The 21,033-nt window shown below is 34.3% G+C and overlaps 1 protein-coding gene across 4 annotated transcripts in view; it reads left to right on the forward strand.

Annotated features, from left to right (window-relative positions):
* The window catches only part of Lclat1 (lysocardiolipin acyltransferase 1), a 150,544-nt gene that overhangs the window by 54,134 nt on the left and 75,377 nt on the right, over nt 1-21,033 (forward strand). For all 4 annotated transcript variants that reach the window (XM_042696695.1, XM_042696693.1, XM_042696694.1 and 1 more), the window contains exons 2-3: nt 6,187-6,355; nt 11,673-11,871. In XM_042696695.1, coding sequence (XP_042552629.1) covers nt 6,191-6,355; nt 11,673-11,871 — 364 coding nt within the window. In that variant the 5' untranslated portion in view covers nt 6,187-6,190. The remainder of the gene's footprint in view (nt 1-6,186; nt 6,356-11,672; nt 11,872-21,033) is intronic.

Raw genomic sequence — 21,033 nt, forward strand, 5'->3', positions numbered from 1 at the left:
AATGGGTTGTAACTTTGTCATTTTGGACAACTTGGGATTGTTCTGTGTATCTTCATTTTACCATTTGGATCTGTTCTTTGTTTTCTTGCATTGGAATCTGATCTGTGAGACAGCACAGGTTTTGTTATTTCTAGTTGGGTTTAGTTAAAGGGAGGAGATAAAAGATGGAGGGTATATATTACTAGGAAACCCTTTGTGGAGTAATCTTGGGACCACTGTGCCCCCATATAAACTTTTTTTTTTTACTTAGAAATACATGTATTCTCATACACAAATACACAGATGTCTACATTTTTAAGAATTTCACTTAAGGCAAAAATAGGTCATGCCATCTATATGTTTCACTTCTTTTTAAAACTGAAAAAAATCTTTCTATATTAGATAGTATGTGCTACTTTATCCTCTTGAATGCTTAGTATTACATAGTATGAAGTACTATAAGATATTGCTTCCTTCCCGTATTGATAGGCTTTATTATCTCCCTTGTTCACTATTACAAATTATATTTCAGTAAACATTCTTTTACCCATATATCTTTGTGCACTTCTGTATGTCTGTATGATAGATACCTTGTTATATAAGTATGTACATGTCTATTTTGCATATATTGCTTAATTGTTTACTTAAAAAAGCTGCTACTAATGTAAATTCTTAGTAGCCAAACAGAGAAGTAGGTACCTTTGTACCAGTAGCCTTGCTAATGTTATAGAAGTGTTTTATTGTTCTAGCCAAGAAGAAGAAATGGGATTTTATTTAACTTTTTACTTTACTATTCATTGATGAGCATATTTTACAAAGGATGATTTAGAGTTTTTCATTGGAAAATTTGCTGAATCAAGCATTTAGATATACTTGATATAATAGGCAACTACTAATTATACTTATGTATTTAAACATATAAATATAACAGCTATATATAAAATTCAGCAAAGTTTCCATTTTCCTACTTTTTTGATAAAACATGGATAATTTCCAATGTTCCCAATTGATGGAGAGAAATACAAGATGTATACTATATAATGTAGTTGTTTGGGCTTATGGGTTCTTTAATGATTCTTTGTCTTATATATAAATGAATATTCTTAATTTCCATAGACTTTTATTACTCATTATTTACTTTTTGACCTCTAAAGTCTTGTCCCCAGTTCTGAACTCCATTGTTCCTTTTCTGAGAATGCCACTGGGTATAATTTTTTTTACTCTCCCTTGTTTCACTGTAGACCATGCTAGGAACTTGTATTTATACAAAAATCTTTCATTTTTACATTTTTACATTTTACAGTATTTTACATTTAGGCTTTTGTTTGGATTAGATTAAAATTTTTATAAAGTCGCTACTTTAGGAAACATTTGATATTATCAAGATTTTATATATATGTATGTATACATATGTATGTGTGCATATATATATTTTCAGGTCCCTTGAACCTAAAATTTATTTTATTTATTTATTTATTTTTTGGATCCAGTCGTGGGCCTGAACTCTGGGCCTGGACGCTGTCCCTCAGCTTTTCACCTCAAGGCTAGCGCTCTACCACTTGAGCCACAGTGCCACTCTGGCTTTTTTTTTTTCTGCTTATGTGGTGCTGAGGAATCAAACCCAGGGCCTCATGCATGCAAGGCAAGCGCTCTACCTCTGAGCCACCTTCCCAGCCCAAACCTGAAATTCATAAATGCAATTCCTCACATGAAGTGCACATGAAGTCAGTATAACAGAATAAAGAGGTTAGGTTACTGGAAAGTTAGTTGGAATCATGATTTGGTTTTCTGACATGCTAGGTAAGGGCTCTGCTGCTGAGGTACATCTCCAGACCTGTAGGAGTTACATATGTAAATCCCGTGATCCCATTGTAATGTGCTAGGTAGACTAAGGAGCCTATATTCACAATTTCTGTGTTAGAGGCCTTAGGATGATTTTTCCTCCTAGCCTTGTTACTTTACATAGATGAAGTATACAGATTAAGCACTGTGGTATGATGATTGGTGTTGAGTATTCCAGTTGTTGAGACTGTTTGTCCTGGATCACATATCTCTCAGTTGTGAGGTGTTTTTGATAGTAAGTCCTAATGCATTGACTGTTTTAAAGTCCAAAGAAGACTGTTAACAAAAGCAATCTGTATATTGATTCAGTCTATCCTTACTATACACCAAGTCACTTTTATCCTAAAAAATGAATTGCATGCCTCAGTTTGTTTTCCTCCATAATAAAGGTAATCTTGTCCATCCTGACTTGGATGTGTACAACTTTCTTTCAAGGGCTATGCCTGTGGTTTCTTAATAGGTCTTAGGTGTATCTTAGTAATACCCAGTTCACTATGCCTTGCCATTTAAAATGTTCTCTTTGCTCCCCTTTCAATCATGGGTCCTCTAAGATAGTGCCTTGTTAAATGCATCTCAGAGGAATTCATCTTCCCCTACATCTCACCCTAGTTGTGGAACCTCTGCAGGCATTGCACTGTATTAGTGACTTGCTCTCATTTGTGCATATATCTTCCCTATTAGTCTGTGAGAACAATGCTAGTTGTTAACACATGATTTATTATGTGAATAAAATAAGAAGAGTCCATGAAATAAGGTATGGTTGCATCCTATACAAGAGTTCATACTTTTCCTCAGTGGGTTCTATCAGCCCTTGTCAGAGAGTATCCTCCCACATAGTCAGGCTCCAAGAAAAACATAGGCATCTGAATAAGGAAGTGCACGTGGGCGTGGCCTCAGTTCTTGTGCTCTTGTGTCGCCTGTTGTTTGGTATTGTACCCCAGACTGACAGTTGGGTTATTTCCGGTTTTTGACAGCTATGAATAATGTTACTGTAAAAATTATATAGAGCTTTTTAATGTGATAATAACTTTCATTCTCTGGGTAGCTAGTAGTGTGGCATTTCGCGATTACGTGGTAAGCAGAGATGCACCATTTATGAAACCATCACACTCTTTTCCTGAGGTGCTATACACACATTCTTTGTGTTCTTATCAGCACTGTGTGTGAGTTTTGGTGGCTGTACGTCCTTGCCAATGCTTGGTATTGTCAGTTTTTTGTTTTATTTTATAAATTGTTAACAATTCCAAATAAGTGTATAGCTAGTTATTTTTAATTTCTCTTTTTTTTTACATTGATGCTGTCAAACTCAGCCTTGCTCATGACAAGTACTCTGTCCTCATCCCCATGTGTAACTAATTCCTAACCTGATTTGTTCATCAAACTTTTGAAACTTGGAAGAAGATACCAAAAATGGTTAGATTAGATGAAGAGATGGGGAGGAACTCATAAGGGAGAAATGTAGAAAGCAGTATATTTGTGACAGTTTGACTGTGGATACAGCTCAATGATAGAGTATGTGCTTTTACCCAAGGTTCTTGGTTCAGTCCTTAGTACTACCAGTTAAGCAGACAAATAAATAAATAAATTGAATGCAGATTTATGAAAAGCTAAGTAATGTTTATTATATTTACTGTCACATCCTCTACTAACACAATGTGTAAGCACATAATAGGGAATCTCTTTGTGTATTTTTTGAGTCAGTAAAAATAAATGAGTGAAAGGGTGGGAAGGGATAGAGAAGTAATTTCAGATTTGTCCTGAATAATCCCAGTGTAGTATATCCATGCAGTGTATCTTTGTATGTCAAGTAAGTGTTTAAATATATGCTTAAAAGTTACCTCAGTTCTCTGGTTTTCAGCCTTTCAGCAGGAGAAAAATAGCATGATGTGGTTAGTCAGAGAAGCAATAGAGCGAAAAGATCAGAAGCCACTAACTCTTTCTGTGTTTAGAGAGAAGCCATCTTAATGCTCCTGGACCTCAGCTTTACAATTGTACAGTGAAGAGATTTCATTAGATGATAGCTGAGTTCTTGTAACTGTATATTTTATTTTCTTCTCACATCAAATTAGAAATTAGTAGATGAAGAAGACACATACCAAAGCCTTTACTGGGAGATCTGGGGGAGGCTGTCATTTGTGGATACAGTGTAAAGTATAGTTCTGCAGGGATGGAAGAACAGGTATATAAATGAGCTGCTGAACGTTGCTTGGCAGAAGAAAACAGCAGATATAAAAAGGTAGTTACAAGGTGTTTTACAGAGTAGAAAGAGTGCAGAATTTATTTTAGGGGGAAGGTGTAAAAAGAAATGGAAGTTGAGAATACTAAATTTAAGTTATGTTCCTGTCCTCTAATCTCCTGTTTAAAAAAGCTTTAAATTATACTGGGAGAAACTGCCTGTGGTACCTTTTAATACAAAGAAGCAGCCCTTAGCTTCAGAAGAAAGTGAAGTGGAGGGTGCCTGGGACAACAGGCCTTTTGAGCCCCAGTATATGGGGGGTTTTGTTCTTCTGCTTCTACCACTTTTTAAAAATTCAGATCTATAGGTCCTCAGAAAGTCAGTTCTTAATATATATGTGTTCTGTCTATATTTGAGGAAATTTTGTGTGTAGGCTGTCAAGAATTGGTAGAAATTTAAAAATATACTTGGTACTCAAACTTGATTCTGTGTTGGTAAGGGATTTGACCTATTGGTTATCTGATGTCTTTAAAAAGCAATATTATATTTGAAATTTTTGTTGCTATTTCTATGATTTTTAAAAAATATTTCAGAGGTCTTGATCTCTGTAACCTGTAAATGAATGAATTTCAAGACCATTATTGTTTTCCTGGTTGTAATATTTTCAATAATTTTATTATCCTGAGGTATAATATATTTTTTCCTTATTATAGTTTAGATCATAAAATCGAAATGTTTTAGTGTTTATTTTAAACTGTATTTCCAACCATTTCTTTTAAAATATTTGCATTAGGTTTTAGTTGTGAGGATCCCCTAAAGAATCCTAGGAAAATAGTTCAGTAAAGCTAGGGAAGGTCTAACTTCTATTTATCCCTTAGCTAATAATCAGTTTAAGACCAAGAGCCAAAAATGTTATTTTTAGGGTTAATGCAAAGAATGAACAATTCTAGACATTTTAAATATTATATTTTAGAATCAAAGAATGAAGGGGGGGGGGGACAAATGCAGCAGTGGTACTCACTAGACCGTAATGCTGAAAATGAACTATATAAGTTGGAAGGAACAGGAGGGAAAAACTGGGAAAGAGTGAGGGGAAGGGTTATTGTCCACAAAGAAATGTACTCTACCTGTAACTAATCCCTCTGCATATTACCTATATAATAATAATATTAAAATTATATTTTAGTCCACCCTGTCATTGCTCGTCGGCATCCTCACACTTAGGAAGCCATTCTGCAGTTCTCTGCCCATTGTTTCTGCCTGAAAAAAAACAACAACCCTACAGAATATATTTTTACTATGTTTAATGTTAAATACTAATCAAGAAAAAAAAGACTTCTTACTAGACGACTTGTTTTCCATAGATCAGATTTTTACTTAGTTGAGAGTATTGATTTGTTTTTGTATTGGGGGCTTGAGTTCAAGTATTCAAGCTTTTGCTCAGCTTTTGCTCATAACTGGCACTACTACTTGCACTATACCTCCAGTTCCAGCTTTTTGCTGGTTTTAATTGGAGTTGAGTTTCTAAGATTTCTTTGAACTGAGATTCTCAGATCTAAGGCCTCCTAAGTAGGTTATAGGCTGAGACCATCAATTTCTAATTTGTTTTATTTTATTGTAAAGATGTTATCAGAGGGGTTATAGTTATGTAAGTAAGGTAACAAGTACATTTCTACATTTTTACCTTGTTTTTCTCTTGTTTTCTACCACTTTACCTCCCCCCCCCCCCCCCCAAGTTGTAAAGTTCATAGTGTCTTGTGATTATCACTTTTGCATTGGGTTTACCCTTTGTCCCACTATTTTGTTATTCCCCTACTCTTCCCCAAATCAGATAAATGTATATATGAGACACAGGGTTCCAAAATACAAAAACAGTGACAACGGGGGATAAAACAAAGGGGGAAAAATGAAAGAAAAAAGAAACTCACACAGTACATTAAAAACCAAAACCAGAAACAACGGCGACAACAATAAACCCTTGTTTCCATATCAGTTTTTAACTTCTAATGTACTTGTAACTTGTTAGACTGGTAGAACGTGTTGGACGGTCACTTCCATAAAATTTAGCTTTGTATCCTTTATTTGAGCCTTTTTAGTTGAGTTGTAGTTAAACATCATTATACATCACTGAGATGTGGAATTTGGGTTGTTAAAAATGTACTCAAATTAATCTTTTTTATATCTTTCAGAATCATGATGTCATGGAAAGGGATTTATTTTATACTTACTCTGTTTGGAGGAAGCTTTTTTGGAAGTATTTTTATGCTGGGTCCTACCATACCTTTGATGTTTATAAACCCATCTTGGTATCGCTGGATCAGCAATCGCCTTGTAGCCACCTGGCTCACACTACCTGTGGTAAGTTATATGGTACACAGGTGCTTGTCCCAGGTATCCAGTTCATTTATTTTACCTTGTTAGAGTCAGATTAGAGTTGTAGAAGAAGTCCTTCATGTTATATAAAAAGCATGTTAGACTTTACAGTGGAAAATAGAAAAGCTAGAGAGAAATAAAGGTAGTTTATGTCTTTAAAACACCTAATAAATTATTTGAACCATATTGAAAATGAAGAGCTTCTTTCTATATGTTTCATGAACTTCAAAAAATATTTCCTACATGGTAGTATACTTTATATATAGTAAAACATATAAATCTTTAAGGTATTGGGTGAAGATTTTTTTATATCATTAATTTTATTTTGCATTTCAATTTTGTATTTCATAAAACAATAACAAGAGATTAATATAGTAAACTTTTAATGTTGATGTTGATTTCTTTCCAGTAATCACCGAATTTAGACACACACAAAATTTAGAAACCAAATGATTTCCTAAGTGGTTTCCTATCTGTCTAGATTAATGTAAGTAAGGTCCAAGTACATTCAAAATATGATGAAGGATCTTTTTAACCTGTTTTCCCCAGGCCACAGTCAATATGATGTGTGTAGTGAAGGAAGTACCATTCTAGACCTCTTATGAAGAGGTTGATTGGGGTCTATTTCCAGAAACTCTCATTCTACCTTGATAGACTACTGTTTTATAAGGGTTTCTATAATTTAAAAGTTAATTTTAAAAGTGAATCCTGAAGTGAGTGATTTTTACAAACTGCATTCATCCCTTGCTAAAAGTTATTTATGTTTTAAATTTTTTATTCAGATATATCTTTTATGAAATGTCATGCTTCTAAATTGTCCCTCCTCCAGATTTGCCCTCCTTGCTCTTTCCTCTAATTGCACTTAAAGCTGTCTGCTCTGCAGGCACAAAGAGAGGGGTGCTGGCATGGTGTTAGATAATAAATAACCACAGTACAGCTTCATATTTGAGTCAAATATAAGGAGAAGAATTAGAAAGGTTTGTTAACAAGATAACTTTGGGGTAACAATGATAGTAATAGCTGAGATTACTTGTGCGCATATGCACTAAGGAGGATGGTTTTGTTTCATTTGCCACTATTACACCCATTTTACAGAAGAGGAATTAGAAACTTGTGTAAGCAAATTATTTAATAAAAGTTGATATTAAATCCAGTCTGTCCAGTCGTAAAAGAGGTCTATATAATAGAATAAGAACCAGTGGAATTTCATAAATGCTTCTAACGAAAAAAGTTTTAAGTTCATTCAAGCTGGGAAATACCTGATCTGAGAAAATGGAAAAGAAAAAGGAGAAAGAAAACCCTGAGAAAATGTTAAGTAGTCACAAAATCAAGCTGAGCGAATCCTTCAGTTTAAGGAATTTATAGAATCAGAACTCCATAGGGAGGGTACAGAACAACTTACTTAACATTTTAAATTAGTGAATATCTGTGTTGTTGAAAAAGTAAAACTGTGAAGATACCTTCTATCATGTTTTATTGTATACTGTTACATGGTGCTAGAAGAGTTTTCATTTTTAAGCACATTTTTAAAAAGGAATTTAATCTAAAATTTATATTTCTTCCATAAACTTTTTTAGGCAATAATATTCTTTCCCAAAAATAAATTAGAAATGATGCTTTTAAAAAGAAAAATCTTTGTGAAATAAAGCAGTCGTTTCTTTTGTTCTAAGTTTCTCATGTAAATGAAAATGATTTGGTTGGCAGAATTTCCTGTATGACAATTTTTAAGGAACATGTTTGCTTTGTTAAATGATATGTAGTAGTAAAATCAGCAGTATTAGAAGTCTAGTTAAGACTGAGAGATTACCTAGTCCAACATGCATGTGTGCGCAGGAGTCCTTTGTCCATCTGCCGAGTGACCATCCTATCTTTGAACATTTATATAATGTCTTTGTTCATTTTGTTTTTGGATAGTTGTTTTTTGTGGCACTAGGGATTCAAACCAGTACTCTACCAAGCCCTTATTTTTGGATAATATTACCAGGGTTAAATTCTGAATTATAAAAATTACTTAGCCATGTACTGGTTGGTAGTCATGTCTATAATTGTAGATACTCAGAAGGCTGAGATCTGAGAATCATAATTTGAAGCCAGGCTCTGTAGACAAATCCAATAGACTCTTATCTCCAGTAAACCAGCAAAGAGTCAGAACTAGAGGCATCATTCAAGGGGTAGAGCCAATCATGACTGAAAAGCTGAACAGAGCCCAATGCCTTGAGTTTAAGCCCCAGTACCAGCACAAACAAAAAATTACTTGGAATTTAATTATTTAAATCGGGAGTAAGTAATTTAGAGATCATTTTCTAACTTCCTCAGACATAAGTCTTCACAGTCTGCTGATACTACTTAGCCCTAAAACAAAATAGATGTTCAATAAACAGGTCGATGAATCTAACAGATTGTTCCTTTTAACAAAGTAGGTGCTGAGTCTTTGGAGAAAGGCCTAGGATTGTAAGGCCTTATATAGATAGCTAGAGACTGAGTTCAAACCAGAAAGCCAAAGCAGACCTGGAGAAGAATATCATGGAGTTGTTCTTAGGTTAGACTGAGGATTCATTGAAGTGCTGAAAGAGAACAGTAGGCATGATGGCAAAACTGAGTGTCTTTATTATGAGGGTGTGAAACACTTGGGCAAGTGGTAATACGTAAAGTATTTTAGAAAATGCTTCCATGTTTGTAATTCTAGGTGATACTTGGTAAAAGTTGTAGGAAAGTTATGCCAGTGGCTCACACCTGTAATCCTAGCTACTCAGGAGGCTGAGATCTGAAGATTGAGGTTCAAAGCCAGTCCAGGCAGGAAAGTCTCTTATCTCCAATAAACCACTAGAGAAACCAGAAGTGGCACTGTGGCTCAAGTGGTAGAATGCTCACCGTGAGCTAAAGAGCTGAGGGATAGTGCCCAGGCCCAGAGTTCAAACCCCATGACCACCAAAAAAAAAAAAAAAAGACCTAAAGCATTACAACATCTTGGAAGATTCATATTAGTTTCTTTTATGCTGTTCTATACTAGAAACAAAGCAAATCTATAACGTATGAAAATATTTATCTTTGTTCTAGTCCTTAATCTGGATTATTTTGAATTCTGGATTCTTTATAGACATAATAATTTTACTTCTTGTAGTGCTATTTATTATTCTGCCTTTGTAGGTGCTATAAATAATGTTGACTAGATATATCTTGTCTGATGTTAAAAATGATTATGGTGAACTTGAGATCTAGGCTGCTTAATAACTTCAAGTCACATTCTGATAGAGTGCTAGATATCAAGGGACAGAAAGTCTTGTGATGTTCCTATTCAAATAGTCTTGGATATTTTTTACATTTTCTGTAATGAAGTGCAAAAAATGGTTTAGTATCGATTGGAGTTGCATTTTAGAAATTGTACATCTGGAGTTGGGGTTAAAGTTTGGGGTGTTTAAGCTTTTACAAATAACTCTTTTTAGTGGAACATGTAATAGTTAACTTCTTGCTTCTTCCAATTAAGCTAATGCATTCTGCATTTCAGTTCTTTAAAAATGTTGAAAAAAATCACATTTGGAAAATGGAGCAGAGTTAATCCAGATTGATATTACATAATGACTTCATACATACCCTCTGGGCCACGGTGTAATTTACCAATATGCTTTTGTAGTTACGATCCTTTATGCTTAAAAGTAGAAAAAGATACTTTTGTTGTAGGTCAGAGTCTAGAAGTCTATGCCATCTTCTGCTCCAACTTTCTAGAGACTTTTTTGGAATACAAGTTATATAACTTAACAGGCCTGATTAGCAGAGTGCTTGTGTACATACTTATATATATTTGTATGCATTTTGAAGGGAGTTCCATGCATATTAAGCTGTTGGTAGCACCCAGTCAAAATGCCCTCTTTTTTGGTAAGAAGAAGCAACTGCCATGACTTTAGAAAAGTACTTATTTTCTTTTTTTTTTATACTGAAAAAATTTTTATTGTCAAGGTGATAGACATAGGGGTTACAGTTATATAAGTAAGATAGAGAGTACATTTCTTCTTAAACTTGTTACCCCTCCTTCATTTTTCTCTCACTTTCCCTCTCCTCAGTCTCCCCAAGTTGTGCAGATCATTTCCAACATACTGTCTTGTGTAACTCGCTGTTGCGTTGGTTCCCCCTTGTCCTTTGTCTTGCCACTTTTTTTTTTGTTCTCTTTCCCTTCCCTAATTCTGATAAAGGTATATACAATATACAGGGTACCAAAACCAAAATACAGTGACAACAGGGGATAAAACATACGGCGAAAAAAGATAGACAAGAAAAAAGAAATTATGTAGTATGTTAAGAACAACAATATCAAGGGAAAACCTCTCGTGTTCATGTCTTAGAGTTCATTTCACTTAGCATCATCTTATATGGTCATATGTACATATATTTGCTTGTAAAGTATCCCATTGTTTTAGAAAGCTTTACATATATATATTTGTTGTATACGATCTTTTTTTGATTGTCTTGCTGCATTCTGCATTGTTTGTATCTCCTGTGTTGCTTTTCATACCTATAACTCATTTACTTTCACAGTTTATTTAGAAAGGTAACCATGATATGCACCTAAGAGAACTTTGTTTTTATATTCTAATAAATGATTTAAAAATAAAACAATTTTAAAAACACATTGAATTAATCAAGTATTCATATTGTCTGTTTTTTACTTTTAAGAACCCCAGCCTATAATATGCTTTGCTTCAAGTATTTCATATATATTATATTTATGGCTATTTGAAAAGTTAATGGAGCAAATTCAGCAAATATTTAGCCATCTGCTGTGTGCCAAGCACTGTTGGAAGTAGTAGGATGACAGCATTAAGGTAGACAAACAGTTATTTTAAAGTCATCTATTAGTGAAATAAAACAGCTTTGGTTTTGATTGGCAAAAGATAATTTGCAGAGAATATTTGTTTTTCTTTAGCACTGTTTTCACTGTTATATCTTTGACTATCTAGAAAAATCAGTGGTAGTCTTAACTATCTAGATCTTTAAAAAATTACATAGTATCTTCTTGTATACTTTTTCCACTTTTGTCTTTTTAACTTAATATATCTTGAAGATTTCAAGGACAGCTAACATTTTTCTATTACAAAACTGTCACAGATTTAAATTAGTAGAACTTAAAAACATAAATAGTACTTCATAGGCTCATTCTTTTAATGTTTCCCTCTTTTATTATCAGAACAAGAATTATGAGAAAATATGCTTTTATATATTAGAAATCATGACATATTAGAACATGATAAAATTGGTCTAGGAAAGGCATAACTTTAGTTTGTTGTTTGTTGCATTGTTTGTTTTTTAGGCATTGTTGGAGACCATATTTGGTGTAAAAGTGGTTATTACAGGTGATGCATTTGTCCCTGGAGAAAGAAGTGTAATTATCATGAACCATCGGACAAGAGTAGATTGGATGTTCCTGTGGAATTGTCTCACAAGATACAGCTACCTCAGATTGGAGAAAATTTGCCTCAAAGCCAGTCTCAAAAGTGTTCCTGGATTTGGTAGGTTTTTCCACATATTATTTTATTGGTTTGCTGATTTTACATGTAATGTATACCACTCTAAAATTGTGTTAGTCCAGTTCTAAACAAGAAAACTGATCCAAGAGCACAAGGCCGTGAGTTCAAGCCCCCAGTATTGACCAAAAACAAAATTATAAGTTACAATAGTGAACTCTATGTAACTGTTAAAACCATTCCAATTTTTTCATAGTAAACTAAAATATTTTGTTTCTTTTTTCTTAGTGATTTTGTTGTGATATTTTAATTTAGTTTTGAAGAAAACTAGTTTATTTTCTCTTTAAAATGTGCATGCAGTTTTGAGGACCACAATTTCAAAGATTATAAATTAATAGGCCAGTAACTTTATTGCATATCATGCTTGTGTGTTAGACCAGAAATTGATTTCTGATGATAAGGTATTTGAAATTACCTGGTCAGTACCTACTTACCTGATAAATATTAACTGAGGACCTCTTTAGTCTAGGCATTATACTAGGTGTCTGAAATTCCCTTCGTCTGTAGATATTCCTGTTTTGTCTTTAAATGGTTAGGAATACAACATTTTCATGTGCTAGAGGTTTAGAGGTATTTTGGCATCACATATTAAAATTAAATTGTTCCCTGCTAATGCAAAGTTGGAATAGGGAACAAATTATTTAACAAAATTTATGTCAGATCTCAGTTATTGACATATAGGTACAGGAAACATCCATTGGACTCCTGACAGCCCTATCTGTTACATGTAGATTTCTGTGTTTTTTATGTGTAACATCTCTTATTTGAACTCTTTTCTTTCTAAACCATGTATTTATGGGTATACTGAAGGTATGAGTTGTGAGGACACAGAGTGGGCATTGGATAACTTAGTAAGGAGGTTTGTGGTTACTTTACTTGGTCTGTGTGTTTGTTACCTCCATGATTATAATTTTGTCTTTCTTTTTACCACTTTTCCAATATAATGGTCCACTTATATAACAAATCAGATTTATTACATGACAATTAACTTCCCTTTGAGTAACAATTCCCAGTGAACCAGCAGGAAGCTAAAAGTCATAATCTAGCCTCAGAATTCGTGTAGCATCATGCCTGCCATATGTCATTGCTGGAGTTAATAACAAGCAGTGATTCTAGAGAAAGATACACAAAGATCACCTTTTGATGGGAGAATTGTCAAAAATCACAGTATTTTAAAAACTAGAGCAGTTTTTGAAAAGAGTAAGGGGAAAAAAAAGAAGTCACATATTAAAGCTATAAGAATAATGTCTTGATTTATTCCTAATGCTATATGAAATGTAGTAACAAGATATTAAAAGTAATATTATGGCAATGAGCTTGAAAGTATACATGAAAACAATATAGAAAAATACAACTGGCAATCTGACATTAACAATAAATGAAAAAGTGACATATTGTATTTTTCATGAAGAGAATGAGTCCATAATTAAAAGCTTTCTAACAAAGGACTTTTGGGGACAATGACAATTGCCTGATTTTCTTTACTGTTTCAAAAGTAATTGTCGAATAAGCAGAGAAAATAAACTACATCTCACCTGTCTCTTCAGCATGACTAGAAGGCAAAGAATAGTACCATAAATTCCCAGAGGTAAATCCTCAGTCTCCTTTGCCCTTTTTACTTTTATAACTTGTTTTACCTAGAGTGAGGTATAAAGGCTTGAGTTAGATGGGGTATGATAAACTCAGATGTGCAAATAAGAGGAAACTGAACTAAAATGCCAAAATACTGAACACAAATCAGGAGAAAGTAGCTCAAATAAAATAGCACAAGATACAGGGAAATGTTGATTTGAAAAGCAGTGAAAACTAATTAGTAGCCTCTGACAAGAATTGCGTCCATGAGAGTCAGATATATTAAAGGAGGGACAGTTCTCCTTAGCAATGGACTCATAAAGAAAAAAATAAAAAAAGGAATTTGAAGATATGGAGAGGGACCTGTAGGAATTAAAAAGAGACACAAGAAACAACTTCCCTTTACTCCTCCTCCTCCCCAAAGGAGTAAACTAACAAAAATTCAATAACCATAAAATAACTGTAACCATAAAGAAAACCTCTAAGTAGAGGGAAGATCTGGAAAAAGAAAATAACTATAACCCAACATTCTAAATGGAATTAAATATCAGCAAGCAAGCATTTTGAGATGTGAAAAAGAAAACTGAAAAATGCAAAGAACGATAATGAAATATAATGGAAGTCACTTAAAGGAAAAAGATAGAACAACATTTTTTAACAGAAATACATGGAACCCAAGAAGTATAGTAACATGCAATTTCATAGTATGTTGTAGGGAGAAAACAAAAAAAGAGAAATGAGAAAAAGAAAAAAAAATCATGAGCAGAAATATACTTTGAATGGATGATGGTTAAAAGAAGTCTAGCTAGTACATACATCAGGTTGAATGCCCTTTCATTTAGAAATCTAAAATTTTAAATGTTCGAAAAATCCAAAACTTTGAACACTAATATCATGCCACAAGGAAAATTCCACACCTGACTTCATGTGATGGGAACTGGCAAAATGCCACAAATTGTAAAAATTGTTTAAAATTATCTTTAGGCGATGTATGTATAAGGAACAAATGAATTTTATGTTTAGACATGGGCCTCATCTCCAGGGTATCTCATGTTTTATACAAATGTTCCAAATTGCAAAATGTCCCATGGAACCCTTCCTGGTACCAAACATTGTGGACAAGGAATATTCAAGTCTGTTTTTTTTTTTTTTAAGTGAAAACAACCAAGCAAATACTCAGGAAAAACTTTCACCTCCACTTTGGTGTCCAGTGAGGGGTCCCACTTATCTGCTTCCTGGTGAAAATTCTAACAATAACCACTTAAGGTATCTGGGGGTGGTTCTAAACATATGTAGAATGTATTTTATGTTTTGGTGGTACTGATTCTTCGACCCAGCCTCACACTTACCCCTTGAGTCATGTCCTTAGCTAATTTGCTTTAGTTGTGTTTCACCTGGACCAACATGATTACAGTTCTCTTATTTACACTTTCCCAGTAGCTGGAATGATAGGTGTGTGCTACCATGTCCAGCTGTAGGTCATACTAATTTGTTTTTCTGGCTTGGCTTTGTACTGTAGTCCTCCTGATCTTGGCCTCCAAAGGTGGTAGAATTACAGGACTTAGCCACCATGACCATCTTGCAGAAATATTTCTCTAGGAAAATTTACTAAGATTTGTTAAGGGTAAAAAGGATCTGTGATATTTGAAATCAGACACCTTCCTTTCTTTTTTTTCCTGTCAGCTCAGGCAGACAATACTACTCTAGACTAGAACAGACCATAACACAGAGCTCTTACTCTCTCATTAGCTCTTAGATGGAAGGCTCTCTTCCTACAAATTCTCACTTGTCTTCTTGTGAAAACAGTGAATTTGAACACAGGCTGATGATTCTAAGAAAGCAAAGTAGACTAGAAGTCATTTGGTAAGATTAAAATCTACATGTGAAAGATCAGTGAATCTAGAATGTAAGTAAAGTGCTAAATAAGTCCTGTCCACATTTCATATAGCAGTGTGTTTAAAGGCCACATTCTGCAGATATGAATCGGTTTGATTCAAATATAAATATAGAATGCTCCTTTCTCTTCCTAAAATTAACTTAGAGGCAAGCTTGTTTGGGAACCAATAACCATTCCCTTTTCATTTCCACTATATAGTTTAATAGGCATTGCTTGTCCACATTTCATATATTTAGGAATATGTATTATAAATCTCTATAAACAAAACTCTGTAGATTCCTATTTGTGAGTCACAGTAAAATAAATCTAACTTTACTCAGTTTTAAAGTCTCTTCTCTTATGAATGGTTTTTACTCCTTTACCATGGTATATCTTAAATTATGGTTAAAAGAAAGAAGGATAGGTGGCGCTGTGGCTCAAGCTGGCCTGGAGCTGAAGAGCTGAGGGTCAGCGCCCAAGCCCAGAGTTCAGGCCCCACGACCGAGAAAAAAGAAGAAAAAAAAAGAAAGAAGGGTGGCCAATACACACATGAAGAAATGCTCAACCTCCCTAGCCATAAAAGAAATGCAAATCAAAACAACATTGAGATACCACCTCACTCCAGTTAGAATGGCTATAATCAAGAACTCTAATAACAACAGATGCTGGAGGGGATGTGGCCAGAAGGGAACCTTACTGCATTTTTGGTGGGAGTGTAAACTTGTACAACCACTTTGGAAAGTAGTATGGAGGTTCCTCAAAAGACTCTATATAGAGCTCCCCTATGACCCAGCAATCCCACTTTTGGGCATTTACTCAAATGATCACAAATAAGACCATACTAAAGCTACCAGCACAACTATGTTTATTGCAGCATTATTTACCATAACTAAGATATGGAACCCACCCAGATGCCCCTCAGTAGATGACTGGATCAAGAAAATGTGGTATATATACACAATGGAATTCTATGCTTCCATCAGAAAGAATGACATTGCCCCATTTGTTAGGAAATGGAAAGACTTGGAAAAATTATATTAAGTGAAGTAAGCCAGGCCCAAAGAAACATAGGCCCCATGGTTTCCCTTATTTGCAATAACTAGTATATGTCTGAGACAAGCAGAAAAGGTCAGATAAGTTGATGTTAGGTGACATGAACCCCAAGATAAGTATTCAAATGTTTTTGCTTTCATGCAATTGTTTCTAACATATTTATAAGATGATTTCTTTGTTGCTTTGTATGTCCCTCCCCCACGGTATAACCCCTGCTTTCACTGTATCTGATGTTGGTATAATTTGTGGAGGGGAAGGGAAAAAACAAATCGTTTAAATAGGGATACAGATGGACCCATTGTAACAGTGAGATGTACAAGTAATTATGTCAAAAAATGAACTTTACAACTTTGATGGGAGGGGTAAAGGAGGGCGGGTGGAGGGGGGGAGATGGGAAGGGATGGGAAAAGGAAACAAAGGAGGAGGCTACAATGCTTGATAAATGTACTCATTATCTTGCCCATGTAATTGTAACCCCTCTGTACAGTATTTTCACAATAAAAAAAAAGAAAATGTTAGTCAATTCCATTCATTTTAGGTATAAGTTCAAGGGAAGGAAAGGGCAAAAGAGACTCTAATAATTCGTTATTTGCCACTTATGTTTAAAACTATTTGGAGGGCTTTACATACATTTTCTTACTTAAACATCCCATCTGCATATCATAACATAATCCTATTGTTAAAGAAAATGAAGCTCAAGAATGTTAAATGAACCTCATATATAGATATGACATAGAAATACTTTTGGTACTAAATCTGTTTGGCTCCAGATTTAAGGCACAAGGAAGATTTAATTAAAAATAATATATGTACTTTATGTTATACAAGTTATACAGAACAGGTCCAGAACCAAGAGCTAGAGTTGTGTCAGGGAGTAATTTGGAGATGATCTCTTCCCTGTTGCAATGGCGTTTAACCCCCAGAGCAAGCAATGTTGTTTCAATAGAATTTTTTTCCCCCGTTGGTCGTGGGGCTTGAACTCTGGGCCTGGGCACTGTCCCTCAGCTCTTCAGCTCAAAGCGAGTGCTCTATCACTTGAGCCACAGCACCACTTCCTTCCATAGAAATTCTATGCATGTATAGACCCACAGGTTCATTTGTTACATCTAATTTATTTATTTTACAAAATGAGTTTAAAATGTGTACACCATTTTTCATAAAGATTCATTTATTTAATTAATTTATTTTATTTTATTTATCTAGTAAGTTATCTTCAATACTATTCCATGATGATGCCTTACTGCAGATACACTTTGTTAGGAATGCATACAATATTTTTTTTTACCAAAAGTAGAAAATGTATTTTATTTTAAATTGTTATTATAAAGGTGATGTACAGCAGGGTTACTGCTGTCAGGTATTGAGTACATTTCTTTATCAACACTGTCACCCCTTCCCTCAATTTCTCCCAAATTCTTCTCTCCCATTCCTACCTACAAGTTGTACAGTTCATTTTCACATAGTGTATAGTGAGTACCACTGCTACATTTCTTCACCTTTTGTCCCTCCGTTTCTTTGCCCCTCTTAGCCTCCTACGAACAGATAAATGAATAAATAAGAGAAACAGAATGACAACAGAGAAAAAAAATCTCCTGTTTCCATTTCCGGAAGTTCATTTTGATAAATATTATTTTATATAATCAGAGACACATAGGCATTGTGCCTTGGTGCACATAATATTTTTAACTTAGAGCAATTGCTAATAATGTTGCTGTGATTTTCTTTTTCTGAATTTATTGGTAAAAAATTGAAGCTAATCAGAGGGCATTTGGGAGATATGCAAATTCTATCCAAATTAAGTTTCATATTTCAAACAGCATTGTATGGGGCCTTTCATTATACTGATATACTGCTTAGAGTTCTTGGGTCTCTAGCTGGGCAAAAGGGGTATTTCACTCTAGTTTTATATTGTATTTTAAATGAGGTTGAGCATTTTGCATTAGAATGTTAGTCTGTTTTTATTTCTTACATAAGTTTTAGTCAGACTAATTTTACAGAGTAGGGTTTCTCCATTTGTAGACTTGATATGATTTTATGAATATGGAAACTATTGATCTTGGCTTGGATTGAAAAGGGTTTTAGAACCTTTAAAGCAAACACATATAAAGTAAATTAAGGAAGCTATAAGTATAGGCAGCAAACAAAACAAATCATATATAAATGAAAGGGAAAGAAAGTTGGAGAACAGATGCATCTAAGCAGTCAGTCTGTGTCTGGCTTCAGGAGCTACTGGCAATCTGGTGTGATTGTAGGGAGAACTTAAGATTGCTGTTCATAATTTTTTTCCAAATTAGTGTCTGCTTGCCGAATGTCTAGAATATAATTACCTGGTCATTTGCTTCACTTATAAAATAGTAAATGAAAAGATTGTGTCTGTAGTACACGATGGAGAATAGGTACAGATTTGGAAATGAACATTCTTAAAATATAAAAGTAAAACAGTTATATAACAAGCTAGGAAAGAAATTATGATGAGTATTTAAATGCAAAGTCAAGTTATAAAGAGTTTTAGTAAATTAACATAAACTGTTTAGACTATGCAGAGATAAAATTAGATTTAAAATGTCCTGTAGATTTCGGCCATCTTTCTAATGGTGACGTACGCAAGAATTTTTACTTTTAGCCAACTTTAGGACCAGTGAAGTGAAATGTTAAACTTAAAGATACCATAAGATGTCCATTTGTCTGGTGATTTTGTACCTTGAAATACATGTGTAATCTGTGTCCACTCAACTCATAGCTTCTTGGCTTTTCTGGATCATTAGTTAATGCTTGAGTGGCAAAACAATTTGAGGCTTTTAGAAACGGAAAGAGGAGTATTAGTGATTTTTAAAGCTGTCCAGTCATGTGTGAATCAGAAAGACAATCTTTTATGTGTTCAGAATTTTAGTTATATCTATATTTTATTGATTTGTTCACATATGTTACAGTGATGCATTGCTTAGTAGTGGGAACACATTCTGATATATGTGTCATTAATGAACTGATAATGGTGTGTGGGCATCATAGTGTGCTCACAAAGATAGCTGTAGAGTCACTCAGCAAAATAATATGGTAAAGCCAGTGTATGTTGAGCTTACTGTTGACTCCTATATTGTCACATTATACGGTTTTGTATGTATTTGTGGAAAGATGTCATTGCTTTTGAGAATAACTAAACATATTGAAGTCACTTTAATCATATCAGCACAAGAATAGGTATTTTCTATTCAAGATATTTATAATGCTAAATTATCTTTTAAGAAGAAAAATTTTCCCCTTTTAAATTGAGCTCCTTACTTGAATGTTCCCTAAAATTAGAACAAAGCTATGCATGTCTGACTATATCCAGTGGGCCCTTGTTTAACAAAGTTTCTTGCTGTTTGTCACCATCTTAGAAGAATATGGTGAATGTATTTCTACGTTAGAGAGTCAGTACCAGTAACACCTGGGAGGTGATGTGGAGGATGTTGGTTTTATTGAATTAAGAAATGGTGCTTAGTCCCCTAAAGTAACTACTGCTTGACTAACCTGGAAGAACTCTACTTCGAATGTGTTGGAAGCCTCATCTGTGACTCTTTGATGACTACTTACTAATAATTCTTCAGCTCTTACTCTATCATCAGACATTCTAGTGCTCTGCCCTTCATGATTAGCTTATCGCTTCCTAATATACCTAGTTTCAGTTTCTGTTTATGACTAAACAACTAAAATACAGAAATGGTGCTCACTAATTCAACAGTGCACACACATCCCATCACAAAAGATAGAAATACCTGATATTGGCTTGTTTGAGTCAATCTCACTATAGGGACAAAGGGAAGAAATTGTCTGGAAGCTTCAGGAAAAATGTTCCTTCTGAGCAAGAAGGATTATTTTTACTGCTTGTATTAGTAAAACATATGATTCTTGGGCTTTTGTAGCCTTAAAGGCAAGACATAGGTCCTCAGACAGCAAAGGGATAACATGTAAGAATAAGAGATCCTGGCTTCTGAAACAGCTTCATAGTCACACTGTAGGTGAGAACCTTAGTTCAAGATTATTTAGATCTAGACTTTATACTGGTGTTCTCTCATTTATAGCCCAAAGCATCCTGATATAACTTGCTTTTTCCAGTTTTACTAAGCTGTAGAGAACCCACTGTCGATTCATTCATATAGTAAAATTTATTAAATAATTATCATGAATCAAGGTTTTTATGAAAAACATCAAGTGAGGTGTATTGGTAAGAAAGGAATGTCAAAGGTAGTTCTTTTGACTCAATGACACACATCTCTGCTTATTTTGAATACAAAACTGGTAATTTCATATTAGCAATGGAAAAATAAGCTCTTGTAATTGTTGATTTTGTAGCTTCATCTGCCAATGTTGCTTGGCTTAGATGAGTTTTGAGGAGGAGTGGCACACAAAAAAGCACCTCTGGGAAAATGTTTTACTCAGGTAAAGTATAGCAGGTAGTATACTAAGATAACACTTCCTAGGATTATCTTCAGGGTTACACCTTCTCACACTATGTACATTTTTAAGGATGACATTTCAGTCTGAGCAAACTGAACTGAAGCTTTTGTTTTAAAGGTGACAACTTTTATTAGTGATTTCTGAACAAAGCAAGAGCCCTAAGCTGTGGAAGGTGACAGTTTACTTGGCTAGGAAAAAAAAGCTCTGGG

This window comes from Dipodomys spectabilis, unplaced genomic scaffold, assembly GCF_019054845.1.
Source record: "Dipodomys spectabilis isolate Male_0828 unplaced genomic scaffold, ASM1905484v1 ptg000210l, whole genome shotgun sequence".
NCBI lineage: Eukaryota > Metazoa > Chordata > Mammalia > Rodentia > Heteromyidae > Dipodomys > Dipodomys spectabilis.